The sequence below is a fragment of the Corvus brachyrhynchos genome, unplaced genomic scaffold (assembly GCF_000691975.1).
Source record: "Corvus brachyrhynchos isolate BGI_N302 unplaced genomic scaffold, ASM69197v1 scaffold783, whole genome shotgun sequence".
NCBI lineage: Eukaryota > Metazoa > Chordata > Aves > Passeriformes > Corvidae > Corvus > Corvus brachyrhynchos.
The window spans coordinates 785,787-809,451 of record NW_008236979.1 but is presented as its reverse complement, the minus strand read 5'-3'; the positions used below and the strand labels follow the sequence as shown (position 1 = coordinate 809,451).

The 23,665-nt window shown below is 36.8% G+C and overlaps 1 protein-coding gene across 1 annotated transcript in view; it reads right to left on the bottom strand.

The window, feature by feature from the left end:
- Positions 1–23,665, bottom strand: part of ATRNL1 (attractin like 1) — a gene marked incomplete at its 5' end in the record, with an annotated part of 455,979 nt that overhangs the window by 101,366 nt on the left and 330,948 nt on the right. Inside the window, one exon of the mRNA XM_008629373.2 lies at positions 16,438–16,545. Coding sequence (XP_008627595.2) covers positions 16,438–16,545 — 108 coding nt within the window. The remainder of the gene's footprint in view (positions 1–16,437; positions 16,546–23,665) is intronic.

The window sequence follows — 23,665 nt, the reverse complement described above, 5'->3', positions numbered from 1 at the left end:
GCAGGAATATTTGTTCCACAGCACAGAATATCTTTTATTCCTTTGAAATTGCTGCTTTGAATCTGAATGTGTCACGTGTAAAAATACCTATGACTCCGTTTCAAGTACTGCTGAGGAAAAGCTACGTCTTTTCAAATACGTCTGTTTAAACAGCATTGCAATTTATGAGGAAATTAGTAAATTTCATGCATTAATTTTTATAAGAAACCTTTATTTCTAGAGAAGACTCTACAGATAATCTTCATGCAAACAGATTGAAAAATACTTCAAAAAAAAGTTGAGTTTTCTCCTCAGAGTCAGTAACAAAGTCTTACGAACTTCAAGAGATTTCAGAATACTAGAAGTATTGATATTCTTCCCCCTTTATTCTACTTAAGTGTGAGATTCCTAGCAAACAATTGTTAAAGCACTACATGCAAAAATCATAGGCATGACTGTTTTCAGTAAGATGCTATTGAACATAGGCAGGTATGCACTAATTCTGCCTTTTAGTTGAGAGTTTGAACACAAAATCATAAACTGAGCGTTACATTTTCACATGAGAAATTAAACAGGGTCACACTTTGGTTTTCCTATGAACAAGTCTACATTGTGTCTTTCCTCCCTCCTGCACAAAGCAGCACAACCTGGTTTGCGTCCACCTTTTTCAAGCTGACAGCCCTTTGCAGCTGTAGACTTCATCCACAGTACACCTCACCCGTGTGCAGGTTCCCAGCACTGTAACAAAAGCTGCTCCACAGCCTTCTTAGGCTCCATCCCCTCCAACAGGCACCACCTTTCTCACTCCCCCATCTTACACACGTTTTGTGGTCACACGGGAACACTTTGCATAAAGGGTGGGTACTTTGAGGTTCCCCTTCCTGCTGCTTTGCAGTAGTTTCCTCTATATGTTACTGCAGCTCCTGCAATGGGCAGGATTTGGATTAAGTCACAGATTTTACCCACTCCATCACTCACCATTTCACAACTTTTCACCCTTTTCTTTATGGTGGGTAAATTGAAACATTTTTATTTACCCAATACACCCAGTTTTAGAGACTGGGATGATTTAACTTCTGGTATCAATCAGCTACATCCTACTGGAACCTCAGACCACTGTAACATGGAAGGGAAAGATCTGGATCTCCACTCAATGTGGGAAGCCTCATCCCCATTGCACAGATCATTTCCAAGGCCCCCATATCACAGGGTCAGTGATGCATGTTAGGTTTTATAAGCAGCAAAGGACTTTTACATACCTGAGAACAATTGTTTTATTTTTAGCCTTTTTAAAAAGATAAAGCTGACACTGTTTGAGTTACTGTGGAAATGACCAGAGGTGAACCAAACTGCCTTTCTTTAATTCCCATGAGTATTCCATTAGTCCTTGTAATAATAAATACTACTGTTGACTAAAGCCATCAATTTTCAAAAGTTTTCTCCATCTTAAAACTTACTTTAGAACCATCATTTTAATATTATATTCTGTGACAGAAGAGCTCGTATAGGAGTGTAACATAAGAGTTCATTTGGCCCTACATCTCTGGTAATGGACACTTTATGAAATATGAACTTCCTTATCTGTGATATATTATCTTTTCCTTGAAATATGGCTAATTACTGTCATTCATTAGAGATGAGAAATTTGAGTATAATTTCTTGTGTCACATTGACTTCAAGTTGCTTATGATTGCATTAAATTAGTGACAGGGAATTTCTGAATACAGATTTTGGAAGATTCACTATGTATCTCATAATTATTAATGTGCTGTCTCAACTGACACTTCCAGTTGAGGAACAGGGTACCAATACTAATGCTTAATAACTTCATTGTCACATTCATTGTGGATTAAAATGTCTACAGAAGTAGATCAGTATCTGCACTAGTAACATCAGGTCACAAACAGAGGACAGTTTCTCAGTTTGTAGGTTCAAGTATTTCTATACAACACCGGGGATTCACTTTCCAAGATAGCCACTTCTCCAATTTCAAAAGCCATTTTATATCACATATTCAAGGGTTTTCTTCCAAAAAACAGATACAACAATCACACAGGTAGTTCTGTTTGTAAATTCCATCATAGTACAACCAACTATAAAACTGTTCTGAATTTTACTCCAAAGGACAGGACTGCATGTGAACATGCTTGAAAGATTGGGACATGCATTACATTATTTACAACTACAAGTTAATATATTGCAAAGGTTTTCGTTGAATATGGCTTATCTGTTGGAAGAGTTGAAATGAAGAGATGTTGATTAGAAGTATACTGCTAAACCAGAGCTCAGGCTCCATAACCACATCTGTTGTGAAAGCAAATAAAGCATATTTTTATCACACTGACTCTTCTGCTCATATGCTTTAGTGATCTAACATGCTTAGGAGAAGGCTTTTTGGGATCATTCACTCTACAATACCTGGGAGTTCACAATTCCATCATCTCTGGTAGACAACCAGAGCCATTACTAAGATACAGCTCATGTTATTCAGCTGTGTATATGTATTAATTATATTTGTTAGCACACCTGTTCACTTAAAATACACAGTCTATAGAATCTCATGGACTGTCAATAAATCACTGAAAGAAGACAATGCCTTTATGATGGGGTTGAGACTTTTTAATTAGTCAAATGAATGCAACTATTCCAAAAAGGAGGTACCATCTATTTAAATAAAATTTTATTACAATTAAGAAGAGTGGAAAGGCTATTTCAGAGAAGGTACTAGCAAAGAAATACTGGCGTGCCCTAAAAATAGATGATTTTTAACACTGGGCTCTCTTAAAATGCAGCCATCAAATACAAATAAGATTATAATTGACATGTTACCAAGAAAGAAGAAAAAAGGAAGAAACAATACAACAAAATCCGAGGTAGGAAAAAAAATATTGTCATTTACTTTTTGAAATAGGCATCTAAATTCTACCTTGTCTTTTGTTTCTTCTTTGAAGAACTAAAATAGCATTGACAATTTGTACAGTATAGAAAGCAGCTTAAGTGTAGTTCCCCTTATCTTTAAACTGAACTCCAGCCAAGGCACCCTGCTTTAAAAAAAAAAAAAATCCCAGGTCCAGGATGCTTTCCATAGTCAACTATTGCTCTTCACACAAAGTTCTTGTGCAAATTTGATGTTTATTGTGGTCTAAGCTTCAGTAAACTTTTCTGGGTTAGTGCTATTTTGAACTGTGCCTAATTTACCACAAAGCTTATAAAACAAAAACAAAACAAAACAAAAAACAAACAAACACATAAAAAAACCCCACCCCAAACTTTTGTATTTCTCTCACCATACAAATAACTCATAATTCCCAACTGTGTTTTGTTACTGCTGATGCACTGCCAAAATTTAAACACATTTTTAAAAAACCACTGTGTATAACATATGAAGGTACACATTTCAACTACTAAAACATAAAGGCCAGGAAAAAATGAAAGGAATTTAGGGACTGGCATAAGAGAAAGACTTGGGAAATATTTCTTACCAGTATCAGCAGAAAAACAGACACTGAGCACTCTTACATGATGCTACTGAAGGAAGTGCCTTTACAGCAGTTCTTTGATTAAATTAACATCAAAACTTCTCCAGTTCTTGCAAGAACTTTATATCCAACATTTTCCACACACACAAAAAACCTAAAATCCTGAGCAACATAGATTTTGGGGCTTGCTCATGTTTTACATTTGGTTGAGTCAGTAGAGAAATAATGAGTTGGGGAACCACTTAAATTGGATATAGATGACTCCCCAGGAACAGATGGGATACTGGGAACTGAGCAATGTCATTGAGAAAATGCTGACATCTTTGACTGGTTGTGGCAATTAAGGGAAATTCCTGATCTCTATAAAAAGAAAAGGGTTACACACATCTTTAAGAAAGGCAAGAAGGAAGACCTGGGAAAACTCAGACTGCTTAACCTAACCTGCTCCCCACCATCCCTGAGAAGACTATGAAGGAAATCCCCCTAAAAGCCCTGTCCAGGCATGTGAAGGACAAAACTTTGACGAGGAATAAGCCAGCACAGATTTATGAAAGAAAATGTTTGCCTCACCAACCTGGTTAATTTTGGTAATGGTATGACAGACTCAGAGGAAGACAAGGCTGGATGGTGTTAACCTTGACTTGAGCAAGACTCTCAGAAAAATCTTCCATTATATCTTTGCAAACAAAACAGTGAGACAGAGGTGGCTTAGGCATTAGAAGAAAAGTCTGACAGTAAAGGATTTGTTCAGTCTTAAAAGGACAAACCTAAGCTGGGACCTTTTGCTGACTCTGATAATTCCATCCTTTTCTCACAAGGATAAGAAAGTGGGCAGTAGAAAGCAATTCAAGGAAGGGAGATTCTCTGATGAGATATTAGGAAAGGCTTTTCACAGTGAGAGAAGTCAAACATTTGACCAGGACCCAGTGAGTTTGCAGAATCAGCTTCCTTACTAATATTCAAAACACCATCAAACAGGCCCCTAAAGAATTTCACCAAATGTGGCTTGACTCTGCTCAAGGGTTTGGTTTATCCCCAGTCTCTTTGACTGATGTAGGACTACAGAAGGCTCCTTCTAACCTAAATTATCTAGGATTCTATTGCTCATGATGGATGCTATGTTCTAAAGATTAGATTTAGTGCCTAATTCAAATTCAGTAAGTGAAAATACTGAATGTCAGCTTAACATGAGCTCTCCTAACAAGGATCAGCTCCTTGGTCCTATTAATGTAAAGTCTCTAAAACAGCTGATGAGAAGACGATCTCTAGTGCTGCAAATACTCAGCTAACAAATAGCTGCATTTGTCTGTCAGAAGTGCTCACCTTGCAACAAACTTAATGATCATAATGTTAGAACAGAATGGTGTTTGGAGAAGATCTGCCTGCTAGAGAAAAGCTGGTTAGTTAAAAAGGGACAAGCCAGGTGAGCATGGGGAAGCACGTGGAAGACCCTACAATTACACAGATGTACCAAGCAATGATCAATTATAACCCATTGTAGAGAAGAGCTTTTGAATTTCTCCTTCAGTCTCAGCTCTCATTAACCACTTCTGAATAATGCTTTCTGACTTTCTCAGCTGATTTAAAATTGTTGTCCCACGTAATGAGTTGATTGCACTACTTTCACCTCTTAAGGGCGGCTTTGGTTCTATGATACACTTGGACATTTTAAGCCCTTTGAAAAAGTGTCTGAAACAGAGTAATAGAGCACACCCCAGCAGCAATGGCTATTATAGAGATTGCTGCAAAAACATCGGCTCTACCCTTTGCTTTCTGTGCTGGCTTTCTAAAGAATATAAATTCAAGGTTTTAGACCTTATCCTCAAGATACTCAGGCTAAGATGGCACATCTAAAACACTGCCTAAAGTCTGTAATCAAACCTTTTTCTAGTTTTTTTTTTTTCCTCATCTTGCACAGTAGTGGAACAAACCTAATTCCAAGTATTACAAGATATATAAGTTTTTTTGGATTAGGTCAATAATGTTACTGAAATACTAGCTGGTCTGCAGACTTTCACACCCCCCCCGGTCCCCCCCCCCCCCAGCCTTTATCCCAAATCCTAGACAAGTTTCTCTGACTTTGCCCTCTCACATAAATTCAAGCCCAAATGTAAAAGAAAAACCCCAAAGCATGACATCACACACTAAATGCACTGGATTTCTGACATTCCCAGTTGTGGATGTTGGTGGCTATATGTAGTGCATGCGTACCTACACTGTTTGAGTATCCTTTCAGTTCTCTTACTTCCTTTTCACCTTGAACTATTACATCTTCACAAAATTAAAAATTAACTAATGAGACAGACACCTGGGTTAGTTTATTTAAATACTTCTTTAGCTATTCATTTTGCAGAGTAGTTGCAAACTGGTTATAAACTGTTGTTAGATCAAAACACGCTGCACATTGCTCTTATTTCAATGAATATTGTCCATGAAAATGTTCTAATAGGATAGAAGGAGATGCTGTAACTACTTTGGAGAAAAAGAAAATTAAATATTCAGACTGTAGCACTTCTACCATGTAATTACACCAGGAAATGAGATAATGAAAACATTTTTTAAATTTTAAAGAAGTATATTTCTGCATTACTCTGTATTTAACCATACATACAAATCCACTATTCTTCAATAAATCCATCAGAGTAAGTAGAGTTTTTCACTACCTTCCTTTTAATGGTACACTGGTAGATCTATATTGTGCTGCATTTGGATCTGGTGCAACTCCATCTTGAGTTCAAGAAGTGAGTGATGAGAGAATGTTATTTGAATTACATTCGTGATCAATGCCTGAAGGTACAGAGAAGTACATGACAGTTGGCTTTGGATATTATTTTATGTTTGTCTCAATTTATAAGAAAATGGTAATATTTTTTTAATTATAATTTCAAGATTTCCTTAGTGAAAAATAAATGAAGAAAGACACACTTTACAGCATCCATATGCCCAGAGGGAAATGATGTCACTGAATCTCATTGCCAAAGTCATGTCAATGACTCTTGATATATTTAGTGGTGGTCTTAAAGATCATCCTGCACTTGTGTGCTTGGTGTTGCAAAACATAAATTTTGTTTATGAGTCATTGAATAATGCTCTTTTCTGCACATAAAATGACATTTAAACATGTTCAGAAGGGTATATTTTATTCCTTCTGATTCCTACAACTTGAAAATTTTCTCAATATAAAATAAATTGCTTGCCTACTTTTCCAACAGCCCAGTGACTTTTCCTTTAATAACCACTGTTTGTAGAAAAGAATAACTATTTATTAAATCCAGTTGGTTCAATATCTATACATCATTTTAAAGGCCTAAACAGTTGAGACAAGAAGATGACAACAAGTACCTCTATAAACTTTCCAGTTTCTTACTGAAAGCTGGATAATAAAGATAAGAAAAGGTCATTTTGCCAAGGATATAGTACAAGGAATGGCACTCGGAAAGGCAAAATTCTACTTTAAGTAAAATTCTAATAAGATGAATGTATACCAAAGATGAAAAAAAGGGAAAGTTTTATTCCTTACATATCTGTTAAAAACTTTACTGCTTCACACTAATGAGCAATAATGTTTTACAGTCTTTGTTATAGGAAGCTCTAATAGATTTGTAAAGCACTCTACATTTATATCTGGAAGTGATCACATACCACAAATACTGCTGATTTTTTAGAGATAGCCCTGATACAAACTTACTGTTCTTCCCAGTTTCACTGCAGTCTAACTGCCTTTTTAACTTCTACTTTACTGCAGTGTTTAGTTTATGGCAGTGTACCATTCATAATCTTTTGATTTCCAAAAGAAATTGTCCAAGGAGAAGGTTCTTTCAGTACCATTAAAGAATCACACCATTGGGCTGTAAACCCTGACTGAGCTCACTCATTTTTCAAGTTCCAGTATTTTGCTGTTTTTCCTGTTATGAAAAGATAATTCTTCAGATTATTACAGCAATTAACACCTTACACAACGTTTCTACCTCTGCTTTGCTAAAGCCAGTGAATGGAATCCACACCCTATAGCTTCCTAACCAGCCTCCTCATGGTTTATTTGAAAATTTGAGTTACACACACCAAAGTGATCCAGTCTGCCTGTAAGTACTCTCACACCTTCCTGAACAATCGGTGGAAAACCAGAAACTGCCTCTCACAATCTGCAGGGGGGGAAATAAGATGGCTTTTCTTCAGCACAGAAAGGACATGGACCTGTTAGAGTGGATCCAGAGGAGGGCCACAAAAATTACCAGAGAGATGGAACACCTCTCCTGTGAGGAGAGGCTGCAAGAGTTGTGGTTGTTCAGTCTGGAGAAGGGAAGGCTCTGGGGAGATGTTTTAGGGAGCTAATAAGAAACATGGGGACAAACTTCTTAACAGGGCACATAGTGATAGACATCAGAACAGTGAGGGCTCATGGTCTACCTAAAAAGGAACAAGCTTCATCCTTTTCCTTAAAATTGAGCCACCATGCAACCAGAAATTCAAGAATTACGATGTGTCCAGTGCAGAGCAGACAGAACCAAGTAGGAAAGTGCCTGCTGGGTTGAATAGTCATGGAAAACAAGCACGTTGGATGGCTCTCTGAAGTCTGGGTGAGGTTTTAGTCAACTGCTGTCCAGGGCAGGGGCAATGCTTTCTATGCAGTTAATTCATATTCACTTCAAGAACAAATTCGGTTTGATAGATGGTACAGAAGGATAAAACTTCAGTGAAAACAGGCATAATTTATACAATTGCCTAACTACATGCAGGTTGCCAAGTTTTATGAAGAAAAGCCAAGGCAGAACACTTCTGCCTTGTGTCTGCTGCAGTTTCAGTAGGTGTCGTTGGCAGGTAGAACTGAATCTCAAACACAGAGATAGAAACAAGGATGAAGGTAAAGTCCCTGAAGCAGAGCTAAGGACTTCAAGTTGCTCAATACCAAACAGCACCCTCCAGTACCCAGTTCCTCCTGGAAATGTGGGAAATGAGTGATGAAAGACTAATTTCTGTATCTGTTTCTTCTCCTCTTTCCTTTTAAAGACACAAATGTCCTACTTTAATGATGAGAAATAACTTCTGATCTAAAACCAAAAGAAATACTAAGAAAATACAAATAACTAGAAAGAGCAGCCAGTCAAAGAATGGCACGTGCAAATCAGGTGTACAGAAAGGTCCAGTAATCAGAAATATTCCCATCTATGGTTTTTTTAGTTATTCTGATAGCATAATTATTTCCATGCTTTGGTATGTTCACCTTAAATAATTCTGGAAATCTCATTGTCATGGATTTCATATCCAAAGGCAAGATTGCCATGACCAAGCCTTGTTCAAAGAGAATCCTAGGGGTACTTATAAGTATATAAATATTGCTTTGCATTTGTTGAATTTTGTACCTGTCTACCTTATGAAAATAAGATGTGGCAAAAATTGAATTTATTAAAAGGTACAGTGTTTATAACATTTACAGACACATATAAACACTTCTGCTTGAAAACAATCAGAATAATTACTTTGATACTCTGGATTTGCAATTATGCATAATACAATGATTTAAGAGCTCTATTCACAGCACTCCAATACCACTGAAACACCTACATTTAGCTGGTAAGTTGGCAAGCCAAAATTCCTCCAATTGAGCATGAAATCTCTTTGCAATTTTGTTCAACACAAATGACATATTTCTATCCAAACAATTTCTGTAGTCATCTGATTATGCGGTACATGTGCCAAATAGATTTTGTGAAGTGGAAAGATACATTTTTATTAACAAACCTACATAAAATCAGGTTCTCAGGACTAATTGTGAGTTTACAGATCCTACAGCTCACAAGGTAATAAGCAAAGGCTTCACTCTCTTGTTAGGATGAAATATTAGGACATCAGCCTCCATCTATACAAACCTCCTATACATCACGTTTAAGGTGTTCTTACAACGTCGCTTGCCCATGAGGGCAGAAATAAACAAGCAGAGAAAAGAACATAGGGATTAAAAAATATTTTATGCACATTTAGAGACTGGGTACACTTTAGAACTGGTCTAGAATTTTTTAAAACTTTACGTTAAGGACTCAAGCAAACAGGTTTTGAGGTGTTACATTTCAGGAATAAACACACACAAATATGGTCTATATTAAAAAAAAAAAAATGTGGCTTACTCAGGCAGCATTTCTCAGGTTATTTTTAGATTTCCCATATGCCAGAGGAGAAAAACACTACTCAGAAATATTAATGTATTGTTAATATAATTCTGTGCAACAAATTGAACATCTATACATTTTACATTGATTTAGTGTACACAACACACACAAAAATTACAGCTGTGACCAGTCTGCATGAGCAGCTAGGTGAGGCTATTTGTTCTGAATCATAGGCTCAGAACACTCACACGTTTCTAGACATAAATATTAAGGGAAGCAATAAAAATCTTACCCAAATGTAAAGATATTTAACTGGGCACAGCAACACTATTGTACCTAACCACTGAATGAATAGCAAAATAGTGTGAAATCTAAACCTCTTATTTCATTAAAAACTTCATATAAGGAAGGAAGTGCTGCAAACCAAACAACACTGCTGTTGGGTAAATGCTTCTCTCTAGTGGAAGAGCCACCAAATGTGAATTTTTGTGATATAACATCCCTAGCATATAATATCACAAAAAACATACACAATGTGGAGCAGTCATTTACAAAGAAGAAAAATATTGGCAAGTAGGATTTTAAATAAAGTGACTCAAGAGTTCAGGAGAAAGTTTTCTGGATGAACAATACTGAGGGAGTAGGCAGAGAAGGCAGTGAGCCATCAAGGTCGAACTGTAGCACAAGATAATGGAGTTCTGGAGGTAGTGGACAGCAAATTTAACAGGATCTTTGAGCAATACAGAAAAGCAGGAACTATGATCCAATACAGATTCTTTTTTTTCAGTGTCAGGTGTGTCATCTGACTACATTTCTCTGAGATCTAGTAGTCTAGGAGGCATGGATTTTGAAAGACTATAAAAATGGCAATGCACTTGTTAAGATAAAAAAAAAAATTACATCATTAGCACAGACTTCAAGGAGAATATTGAAGCTATTCCAGAAAGGATGGAGATCATGTTTGGCAGACCTACAGTCAGGAAGAGGCTGGGGTCAGAGATGACTTAACAGTTTCTGATCTTATGAGAAAACTGAGGATGTAAGTCAATGAATAAAACAGCAAAAGTGAAAAGAAGGGTCATAAATATTCAGCAACAGAAAACTAACAGTGCAGTGAAGGTAATTAAGGTGTTCAAACAATAGAAATGGAACATTTTCAGAGAGTCTGAAGAAGGAAGAGCTAGGGAGCAATCAGAATAATAATACAGACAGAGCTGAAAGGAGGTATCTAATGCAGCTATAGTACATGGTACCTGGGAAATGTTTGTCCATCCTGCTCTAAAAGGCTTCCAATAAAAGAAATTCCATCACCTCCCCAGGAAATTGCTTTGAGTGATTCAGCTTTATTATGAGAAGCTTTTCCTGATACCTTCCTAAACATTCCCTGCTACAATTTAAGTCCATTACACCTTTTCCACCTGCAGTGCATGCAAGGAAGATTGTTGCCCTCCTGATTGCTACTAACCTTTTGCATATCTGCAAGTTATTATTTTGACTCCTTTCAATAGCCTACTCCAGTTTCCTTGACTTTTCATTGTAGTTATATTTTCTAAGTCTCTGATTGCTCACATTGTTCTCATCTAGATTCTCTCTCCTCTGGTTCCCCTTGAGCTACAGTGAACAGCTCAAGACTATGACATGACTTTTCAGTAAGCAAGAAGTGCCAATAAAATGGCCTTTGGTAGTTGCTGTTGCTAAATACATATTGCCTTTGTGGTCACTGGAAACCAGATGACCATTCTAGGGAAAATTTCACCATTATCTAAAATAAGTTACTAGTTTTTCACAAGGGCAGTGAAATTATCCTCTGATACTGAGACTAATATTAGGAACTGAGCGTATCAAGAGGAAAGCTAATGATCTGTACCCAAGAGTTGGGAAGAGCCTGTTCCTGGGCATTAGACATTATGTCATCAATACAATGCAGGTGCAATGCTGATGAAATATGCAACTAGTTTAACTTTGTTCAAAATAAGGTAGGCTGCATTTTCAAAAATTACTCACTGATTTATTCAAATTATACAAGAAAATGAACCCATCTTAACCAGATTTATTTGTCAACCAAGCTAAAAAGTCTCTTTATCAGCAAGAAAAGCCAGCAGCACAACTTATTAATATATACTACAATTACTTAAATTCCACTAATCTCTACTACAGGACTTTAACATGTTTTGATAAATCACTAATTCCCAGCAGCCATTCTTTGCATAAAATGACAGCTGCTTGTGTCAGTGCACACCTTCCACTTCTTTTACTCAAATAAATGACAAATAATAGCCAATATTTGCTTCATACTTATCAAAAGTGCCTGAAATTCAAAACTTATTTAATGTATCATAAGTATTACTCACTAGAGAAAACGATTTTACTAGAGAAACAAACAGATTTTATTTGAAATTCAAAATTCTTGACACTATCTTACTCTGTTAGAAGTAGAGAACAGTCTAATATCTACAGCAATTCTAGGAGAAATGTAGTAATTTAATGGGAAAAGGAAAGATCTCCTGTGTGCTTTTCTACAGAAACAATTATGAAAGAACATTGATTGCCAAAAAAAAAAAAAAAAAAAAAGACATCCAAGTAATACTATAAAGATATAGATATCAAATGGATGATCATCACAGGAGTAAATCTGCACTTGGTTCTTCTGCAGGAAATAACACACCTGTCTTTACTCCAGCAGATGCAGCACAGTAGCTGCTGCTGTCCAGAGTCTTGGCATGACCAGACATGAAGAGTTTACCAGCAGTGTCTACCTTATCTCACAGGCCTAAAAAAAAAAATCTGTCCCCACTTCCAAAACAATTACTAAAAAACCCCAAGGGCTCTAAATGAACTGAAAAATACCAAGAAATTAGGCAAAAAGGGGGAAAAAAATTGGTTTACTTCTCAATTAATATATAGATTAAATGAAATGACTGTCAGCAGCACAGTTAAAAGAACTCTCGAAAAGTGATATACATTTTAGGGAAAAATTTTTCCCTAAAGGAGGTTTAGAATCTGAAGATAACCTAAATGATTTAGCTTTTAGTATATACTGGGAAGCAAAAAGCAACCACATCTGGAAATGGCTCAGATGTCTGGAAAAAAGAAATGAAAGGAATAAAAAACATTTTAACATTAAGGGCACTGAGTGCCAAGAAGCTGAGCAATGAGTATCTATTGATCTATGGTGCTACTTTGATTTTTTTTTTTTTTTTTTTTATTATTCTGGTACTGAAAAAAAATATGGGGGTATCAAAAATCTGCAAACACCCCAAGAATACATGGACTTTTCAGTGGTGCAATTTTTTTTTTTTTTTTTTTTTTTTTTTTTTCTGATTCAGGTACTGAAAAAAATTATGGTGGTATCAAAAACCAGGAAATACTCTCAAACTCTCTGGACAGGGTGCTTCTGCTGTTTCCTGGCTCTGCCCTTAACAGCCTGTGCTATGTGCTACTGCTGACAAGGGGCCCTTGGGAATTCTCTCTCTTCTTTTGTCTTCCTTTTGGACACCAGTGACTTCACTAGAGCTGAGCCCGACTGTTCCTCTCTTGGGACCCAGAGGGTCACTGCCTTCCAGACTTCCCTTCCCCTCCTCCACCACAGTAACTTTAGACTGCTCTTGCTCCCCCCAGGAGGGAGGAGGAAGAGTAAGGGGTGTCCTGCCTCCAGCCTCACCTTCCTTGTAAGGGCTCACCCAGACTTCATCACTTCTTAGTGCAATTGAAATCATAATGGAAGCAGATGAAGATGCAGGTTAGGACTAGCATGGGTTAAATATAATTCTGCATGAGATTGATATCATGCATATCATGACAGAACAGGAGTGGGTATTACTTGGTACATTTAGAATTAGGATATTAACATCCTACCAATATCATTAGCAAGGTAGTGGTTGGTATGATACAGGAGAGAAGGAGGCCAAGGAAAAAACTAAGTCTACTCTCTTTCATGTTAAGTTTAAACTGACAATAAAACATTTAAGAGTTGTTATAAAGCCAACGTGACAGAATGGATGACAAGATGAGACTCGTTAATGCCAGAAAGGTGGCCTGAGGAGGTAAAGCCTGGTGAATAATATTGTTTCAATGGTTAAGAACAAAGGCTATTGCCAATGCCTAAAAAACCACTCAGAAAGCAGGGAAGAGGCGGAATATAATGCAGATTAAAGTATTTGAAGGAGTTAATATTGAGATACTGTCATTCTGTTAGCAAAACATTAAGATAGACTGGTTGATAAAGACTCCAAAATAACAGAGGTTCAACTCTCCTCCGTAGTGTTTTCAGGATTTTATTTTCATCTGTTGCAAATTGCTGCTAACTGAAAATAAACCCAAATATTATCAGTTGTATTGTAAGTATCTAAACTAGGCAACCATTTTTCAGTACAGTATTTATACTCTTAGGAGATTTTTTTCTGAACTCTGGGTAAAAAGTGCCTTACTACTGCAAACTAAACCTCTACAGTGAAACAGCTGCTGTGGATATTTACAAATAAATGCAGAATATAGAGGCAAACCAAACAGCATCCTGGCATTACCACGTACAGATATATGAACACTGCCATGTATCAGAGCATCAGTATTAATGTAGAACACCAGCCACACAAAACCACCACCACGTGAGGCAGGTGACATTAATGAACAGCACCTTTACTGTGCAGCTGAATGGGAGACTTGCAGCACTGTCTGGAAGAGTTCAGTGACATTACACAGTACCCAAAGGGCCCACGAATCAATGAGGTGTCACTGGAAGTGTCGGAGTTATTACAACGTCAATAAAAGTATAACAACAACGTCCAAAGTATCAGCAACTAACACACGACGTCGATAAAAGTGTGAGGAGAGGGAAGGCAATGCACCATCATTAAAATTGGAAGCCCTGGTATATCAGTGCAAGATCTCTGCAATGCCAGCAGAACATTCTGAAGTTACTGTATATTCTCTTTATTTAACAAGAGATCTCTAGCTTTAGGCCTCCCAACAGGCATCAGATATGAAAAAATTATTAAAGTAGTTTAATGATTCTAAATTAATACAACAAAATGAAGTTTACAGCCACTTCATACTATTCTATTTTTAAGCACTACATCCTGGAAATGTGTGACTTGGATTCCCCTCAGTCCAAAAGAGCAGAATATGAAGAACAGAATGGCAACTAAAACTTTTAGTGTCCTTTGACAAAGAAGCTTAATATAGCTCCTTTATTTTTACAGAATATATACCAAAGGACAATCAATACTTGAATCATATTCATTTAATCCTCAGCACAATGGCTTCTTTGAATATATATCAGTGTATTATCATTCCAATGAAATTTTGAATGGACTTCATTCTGTGTATAACTATGTATGAATTAGGAAAAAACCACTATGGATGCTGAACTCTAAACAATTGCTAGAAAATGCTTGGCTAGGAAAAAAAGGTAATAAAAACTGTAAAACATCATTAAAATATTTTAGGATCTACCTCTTTTAATGCTAAATAAAAGACACAAGAAAGAAAGTGTAGCAATTAACTGGTGATGTTTACTTCTAAAGTTTAATTAAATAATCAGTATGTACAAAATTAGAGTTTGGATGCCTCATCTTCCACTCACTGCCTCCACTAGAAAAGACAACAGATAAAAATCTTCTTAAGATACCAGTGCAGAGAAAATTAAATCACATTCCAAAAAAGTTAAAAGTTAACTGTAGTGTAAATGCATCCTCAGCTCGGGGAGCTGGAGAGGTCTTCTGTTCCAAGAGAAGAGGAGACAGAAGTAAAGTAATTTCGGTGAAGGATACAAGAGGTCTAGTATTTAGTCAGAACATAACAAAGCTTCTTCAAAGAGATATGTCATTTTTATTCACCATCTATTCCAAATATTTAAATTATGATAGTAAGAACAATTGTGATTACTTCCTGTATAGTAGCAGAACAGAGCACGCCAGTTTGATAAGTACTCAAGAGCTGAATCTTTTTCTTTCTGCTATGCATTTGCTTTTCTCATTGCTCATTCTCCATGGACTTTGGAGATCTGGTAGATTGTATTTAATCTTTCATTGAGATTGATTATTAAGAAAATTAAGAGAAGATTTGAATTTAAGAAGAACTGGTAGCAATGAAGAGTACAATCTTGAAAGATTTCAGAGCTAGCACATCTCATTCCCAGGTCTCACCATAAATAGGATTAAGTAATAACTGTAAACACAATATTGTAAATAAAGGAGTAGAGGATCATCTCTCCCAAGAGCTGAACCTGGATTAGATGTTCATTATTATCCATATACTGTAATTTTCCCTCTATTTTCAGGTTAAACTTCTAGAATCCCATTTCATGCGTTATTACACCATTCCAATATCATATTGCTTTGCATGTTACTGTTTCTGTTGCAATGTACTGCAATTGCAATAAAAAAATGCAGTAACATAGCTATTTCCTACAAACAAACCCATGCAGTACAGTCTGTATGCTTCAAACCTCTGTATATAAAACAACACTGAATTTTGATTCTAAGGTGCTTTAGTTAGTTTGTTTGTTTTCTGTAAACTCTGTTAATTAAGACATATGTTAACTAGATGGAACAGTGTACTTGAAGGACTGAGCATGACATTTGTTGCCTCCTTAATGCCCGAGTCCTGCATTCCTTCAGCTCACATCCATCACGATAGGACTGCCAGGTGAGCTGACTGTCACTCCAGCCCAGGCTAACAGATTCTCCAGCAGCTTTTGGTACAGTTTACATCATGAGATTAAAACTCTGTGACTTGGAAACGACATAACAGAGATAGCTGAGACTTATCAGCTCCAGGTAATCAGATGCTGCTTGGTTTCAGAAGCAGATGCAGATGAGACTGGCAATATAAATACACAAATCACAATGGTCCCTTGTCAGCACCACTGTTCCTACCTCTAATGGCCCTCGTAGAAAGTCTGTTTGCTCAGCTCCTACTTCCAGTGCTACATCGACAGAAGCAAAGGGGCGGCTGGCCATCTGCTGTCGCTCCCGCATAAGTTGCTGATGAGGAAAAAATGATGTTTTAACAAAACATTAAAAAATGTACCAGATATCAGTCTGCCCTACTATACCTCCCATTAAAACATAAGAATGCAAACAGCATGCACACAGTCATATTTGTGACATCAGTGAGAAAGTTATACTAAATCATAATCATCTATATTTACTCGAGAAATGAGCACAGAAGGTTATGATGCCTACAAATGATTTTTTAGCTTGAACTCTGACAAAATCTCCAAATGAAAGCTTCCCTAACTGACTGTTCTCTCTAAATAACTTTGCTGTTTGTGTAAGTTGCAAGAAAATACAGGAAAGAGTTGGTAAAAATAGCTGAAGTCTAATTCCACTGATAATGCATACATTAGAACACCTGCAAAAGCAAGTCCACTTGGCCTTCAAATTTTCGTATTTCACAACTAAGGCAGATGGAGTTAATAGTGTCAGGACTCAGTTTTATGAAGGATCTTTTCTGCAGTTACTTTCATATGAAGAATAATGTGTCAGGATTGGGAACTCTGCACCAGTATATTGGAATACACTCAGCTACGCTCACAGAGCTTGTATAATCCCTTCCAATCACACCAGCATGGACAGAAGTCCCAAGCAAAACCACAAAGTTAACTCATATTTCTTCCTCAGCCTGTAATTATAATGCTTATTAAACCACAATGAATAAAAATGATGACCAGCACTAGATATTACAGATATTACCCCACTGGTTCAGTGCAACTAATGAAAGCATTATTAAATATTTAAGGTGAATGAGTCGTGCAATTCAAGTGGTGTGTTCCTTCAGCTGAACAGGATGTTACAGCATCTTGAAGAGACAAAGTGCTTGCAAAAACGATTTATTAGAAAAGATCTGTTTCATTTTCTTAATGTTTTTCTCCCTGTTATCTCTGGAAAGCTTAAAACATTTGAAAGTGGTGCCTGAATTTAAATGACACTAGCACTGTGACATACTGTTCGTGAAAGCCTTTGAAATAATAACAGGTATGCAAGCAAATATTTGCCAGCAGCTCACTAATAAACACTCTTTATTTAAGGTCTGTCACAAAGCAACAAACTCATTTTGTAGCGCTTCTTACGCATTTTGCCTCAACTTGCATTTTAATAATGTCTCTAGAAATTTAAAGACGCGCTTGTAACGTTCAAATGAACATGGAGCAGTTGCCTCTCAGTGCACAGCCAGCACATTCCCAAGGCCTGGATTTTACAGCCATGCAGCGTGTTTGTCAGCAAGCACCCTGCACAAATGGGCTCCCAGTATATCACACCAAGAGGGCAATCAATATGTCTGGGGGCAAAACTGCATGTTTTATATTGAGAATAAATGAAAGCCAAGTATGAATATCTAGACGGTTAAGAATTATGTTTTTAACCCTTTACTTAGACATGAAACTGGTGGTCTCTGTCTAGGATTTACATCCACACTGATTTGCATCAATACAATTTACTAAAAGATTTTACAGCTGCAAAGAACTACTATGACCCTCCAGTCCTACCAACAACTTAGCAAAGACCACAAAAACTTAAAGCATAAAATACTGAGTCACTACATCCTGAAATTACTATATGTAGCTCCTTTTCCTCCTACAATAGCAAAAATTAGAGAAAACAGCACCAGTCCTGCCACATGGAACTCATTACAGTATTCTAAGTCTGCAGAGCTATTGGCAAGTGCTTACTTTTTAATGGGAAACCAAACACTTTGTTTTAAACAAACAGAATTGCTTGAGGAAAATACTTAATGAGCAGAACAACCTATGCTCCAAATGCACATACTACTATTTAAAAGATTTATTTAATGCAGATTATAAAGAAATGTACATTTGATACGTTCTCTGGTTTTTAAGGCCAGCAGGTTTCTCCCCCTCTTCTCCCAGTCAGGCATTCAACAAAACCTTTTCATTCACAAGACAGCCACTGTAATTTTGATAGTCTGCCATTTGAAAAGAGTACTACAAAGATTCTTAATTAGCTCTGTAAACAAGAATGAAAACTTTAAAATGTTCAGCTGCCCATAAAGCGCTGCTGATTTTGGCAGCTGAGCACTTGCACATCAAAGATAAGTGCTCTACTCCGAAACACTTCTGCTTTCCCTTCACCATTTTAAAGCTCTAAGGTGCAGGACAGGAAAAACAAGATGCAATGAAGAGAAATACAGGAAGATACTGTGATGTTTAAAATCAGTTTTGTGGATAGAAAAGGTCACTGCCTCCCAGCATCTGCAACTGTCTGTGTACCAATATTGGGACAAAAGTTCTAGAACTTCCAGTTGTGGGGAATTCCTGTAACTCACCCACAGGACAAGGAACATGGAAACTCTCTGAACCCGGGTTTTATGAGAAGGGTGAAAAAGCTCTTCCTTACCTTCTCAGCAGTCAAAGAGATCAAAAAACCCTCAAATCCCCATGTCCCCCCTCTCCCCACCCCGATTTCATCACAACCAAGGAACAGTGAAACAAACCCAAACCCATACTTCTCCAGTAATTAGGGATATTCACTTGGAGACATCAGATAAACAGATAGTATTAACATGTAATATTTGAATATTTTATCACAAATTTAACCTATAACATTGCAGGCACATCTCTAAATATTCACTAAAAAGTCTGGGAAATTAAAAACATCATTTTCTCCAGTATAAGCCTGAGAAATTCAATGAGCATTTATTTGACTGAGCAGACAACTAATTTCAAGTTCTACCATAATTTTAAATCTCATTAAGTACAAGATTATTGACAAGATTAATTTTTTTTAGGCATCATTATTTTGCAGCAATTCCAAGGTATTAATTTATATCCTATTAAAGAGTTTTTCATGTAAAGTACAGAATTATAGCTGTCTTCAGTGAAGACCAGTAAGATGCTAGGACACTATAAATTTCTCATTCAGGTCAATTTCTCATTCAACACCCATATAATTTTAAAATATTTCTTCAAAACCCAACCATTTTGGGATAATTATTTCCCCTCTCATGGAAATTCACATTTCAGCTGATTCTGAATAAACATGTAGACATCTTAGCTTGTAGATTATGGTTGTTTTGAGTTTTGATGTCCTACTCCAGTATTTTGAAATAGGACCTGCTTTCCCATCTAGAAGTTTATCTCAAGAAAGTATGTGCCTGGGAATGCAATTCAATTTTACCATTGATCAAAAAAATTCTCACGGGGGATACTACTCCCCTGATCAAAGCAGTTTGGAGTAAATTAAAAAGTTCCATGGCATCTTGTATATGCTATTATATGGAAATGGGTTCGTTGCAAAGTTCTTATTTAAGTAGAAATGTTTTGGTATTTTTTCTCTTGGTTGATACATCACTTTCAAAATATTTTAATGCCTATATTCTATTAATGCACAATAAAACAGTCAATGCAAAATACATATTGCGGTGAGTTAACATTAACAGAATACAGTATTTCAGCAGACTCAGGCTGACACGTTTCAAGTCTTTTGTATTTTAGGAAATGTTACCATTTTGCTTCTTTTTCTTTTCTTTTTTTTCTTTAAGACCTGCTCTCTCATGTGGAATTAGATACTGTTCTTCTGACTAGCACTACTTTTTCTATGCTTTTCACCTTCCAGTGTAACTGCCCTGGAAAAGCCCTAATTGGAAAAAAATCTAATAAAGTGCATGAGTTGTTAGGAACTAGGACAGGTGTACTTTTTCTTTGTTATACAGCAGCAGACATTCTTGAGAGATAGATTAGGAGAGCTGAAAAGGATGAAGCCATTCTAGTGCCATAATAGGATGAACAGAGCAATCCTTCCAAAGATCTTTCTGTTGTTGTTTGGCACCTCTAATGGGCTTCTGTAGCCCATGGGCAACCAAAGGTACCTGGAGTGTGCCATGAAGTGTGCAGTGACCAGTGAGCACGCCCAAGGTCATGGGGCAGCTGGACAGCTGGGGTAGGGGCAAGAGGTGGCAAACACCAGAAAAAATGTTCAGGAGATGTCTGACTACCAAACCGAGCCAGGAAGTCTCAGTACACTGTTCCAGAGATAAGGATAGAGCAGTTGAAAAGGTGTCTATTATTTTAACAGCAACTGTCTAGATTTTCTAGCTTTTCTTCCTTCACCTCTTAGATGGCTTTGTTTTTTTTCCCAGATCACATCACTATCGACGTTGTACCAGGACACGTATGACTTTGTCAAGGTGAGTATTCAAAACCAGGAAAATGATAATTCTGCTTCTCTCTGAAAACTGCTGTCTAGTCCAGTGCTGCATGACCCGCCTGGTGACAAGGATTTTCCAAATGTCCAATTTGAAATTCCTGTTCTGTTTATTCATCCTGCAGCTCTGACTTGTCTGCAGTTACAATTTGGTCACCTCCTTTTCTGCCTCTGTACTGTCAACTGCTGATGTGAGTAACATCAAAAGGCTACAACAGAAGCGTTAATAATGCCATGCATTAAATCTGAGTTTTACAGGAAAAGTATTTGTAATGAGAAAAAAATGTCAAAACCTCATGGAGAGTTGCACGAATTTCTGATCACACAGCATTTGACAAGCTCCAAGGCTTAAAAAAATTAAGACTGTATGTAAATGGACAGCCCTGCAAAACCAGAGACTCTCTAAACAATGCAATTCACCCATTCATTGAATATTCTTGAGGATTCTTACTGCCACATCCAATCAATAGAAGTAACTTACATGGACTTACACACATCTGAGTGGTTCACAGATATTTTAGTTAGAAACACAATTTAATTCTCTTCCCAAATCTTAAGTTCTCATTTTCAAACTGAATTATACACAGTGATACTTCCATGAAGTTCTGATTATTCACTTTTAATTTGCAAAGGACAAAGCTTCCCTTCTCTGTAAATTTTCTCATTGTAACTCTTGGAGTTGAAAATCTCTTCAGATTAAATTGGTTATTTACAGGTCTGGAAAGGAGAGCATTTTCTCATTTACATGTTGAAGAAACTATTTGACTTGGTTAATTTCCAGATCAGCTGCTTTCACTGGAAAGGCATATCATTGTCATTAAACTTCTTTGTTGGGTTTTAGGTGAAATAGGCTCACCATTCCATAACTGCATGAGGTACAGTGATTTTAAGAGATGGATAATAGCTGGCAAAGGAAACCAAGCAGCAGGAACAGCCATAGTTCTGACAGCAGTCTGACAATCTGAATTTGTTCATTCCCTCCATCATGAACTTCCTAAACAATCATTTCCCTCTGCCTCATTTCCCACCATGCTAAGTGGAAAGTGCCCTGACACAAGAGTGCATTCAGGTAGGCAATGAGATATTACAATGATAGACATAGTATAACATGCTATTTGCACTGCAAAATAGAGTCTGTGGAAACTTCCTGAGATACCAGGGCCTATTCCATGTCACTTTCTTTTAAAATTGCCTGAAGAAAAGGTGCTCTCAGGCACATACAAAGGTCTGTCATGGGGAAAAAAATGAGGAGTTATACTTTTTGTCCTAGCTTTACACTGAATAAAATGAAGGGTTATTTAAACTAGACATAGTCCAGCAAACAACAGCTAAGACGTACTTAAAATACAGTGTAAACATCCCAAAAAAATAACAGTTCCAAAAGGTCAAGTTTTTATGTATCCCTTTTGGAAACCAAATACCAGTCGTCTGCAATTTCCCTTGAACAAATCAAGAATGAGAAAAAAAAGATGAGCCCTGAAAAGGTCATTTTGTTGCTAGATCCAAGGAACAGATATTTAACGTATTGCACATTAGCAAGCAAAGAGCAAAATGTGAATATACTGTGACTTCAGGTTTTGGAACTTTTTGCTACTGGAATAGAATTCCAGTCTCTAAAACACTGGAAGTGGTGCCCTAAGTGATGTTCATTTGCCAGTAATTTATGGGGGATCATGTTACAATTAAGTTGTGTTTGATCCTTCATATTTTGTCCCTAAGGATTATTTTGGCATGGGGAGACTTTTTGGATGCTAAGAATCAATAATAAACTCAAAATTCAATTTACTGCTTTAAAATTTAAGAAGTGCTAAACAAGTCCTAATCCTATTATCTCTTTCACTTGGATCACTATGAATCCATGTTGCACATTTACACAGATCTGTAACCATGAACATTATAAAGGATCCTAAAGATGTACTTAAGTCTTTCTGTAGGCCTTGCTAACCCCTCAAATTGTGCTCTTATCCCTGAGTGGGTTTAAAAAATCATTTCAGCAAACTGTTGCGTATTTTGCTGTTAGCTAGCAGAGCAATTTTCAGTTGACAGAAAATTTCTAAAAATGCTTGTACTGCAAAGTAATTCTGTGTACAGAGAAAAGAGTCAGAGCGCCTAATTATAGATGTTGAAATGTTTCCACAGAAAACATTCTGTATTTGCCTAAGGACAGTTATTTATAAGTGAATATATTAAAATATGTCTTAAAATTATTTCAGAATGTGAAAGAGAGAGTCAAGTATTGTATGGTGCAAACTACTCCTTGGAACTCTGTCATCTACAATCGTGCCACATAAATAATGCTTTCAAAATGTCTTCTAAAGAACTATTTAAAAATATAACTACCATTTTTATGAGTGAAATAGTCACAGTGTGAACCTTCCTTAAAATAACAATCTCAGCCCTTCCTATCACCATTGTTAAGCTACAGCTTTTTGAAATGAATATTAACCATCATTATTATAACTGTTAAAAACTATCTTTAGTTACTTATCTTAATAAACAGATGTCAAGCTGGTAATTCCCAGCTCTTCCTAAAGTAATTCCACTTGCTTTAAAGACAGTAAACATGTTCTGGTAAAGGAAACTGGGTTTAAGGGGTCATGAGATCACTTGGTCCACACCCCTGTGCCTCAGGCCTACGCAAGGGCAGTGTGATCATGATTCTTCTGGCAGATCTATGTTTTTTAAAAAGGCCACAGTGGTGGAGGTTCCACAGTCCCTCCAAAAGTCCAGAGTACCTAAATTAAATCTCCATGCTGAAATTAAAGCCAACTGCTTCTTGTACTGTCCGCAGTGGAGACCATGCTCTGTCTACAAGTGAGGAGAAATCTCCCCCAAAACTCTTATGTGTTTTGCAGAAGTTCTTTATAAATTTGAAGTTTCCCTTCAACCTTGTCAACTGTAAACAAATGTGGGTATGTAAATGTTTTCTTGCCATTCCTGC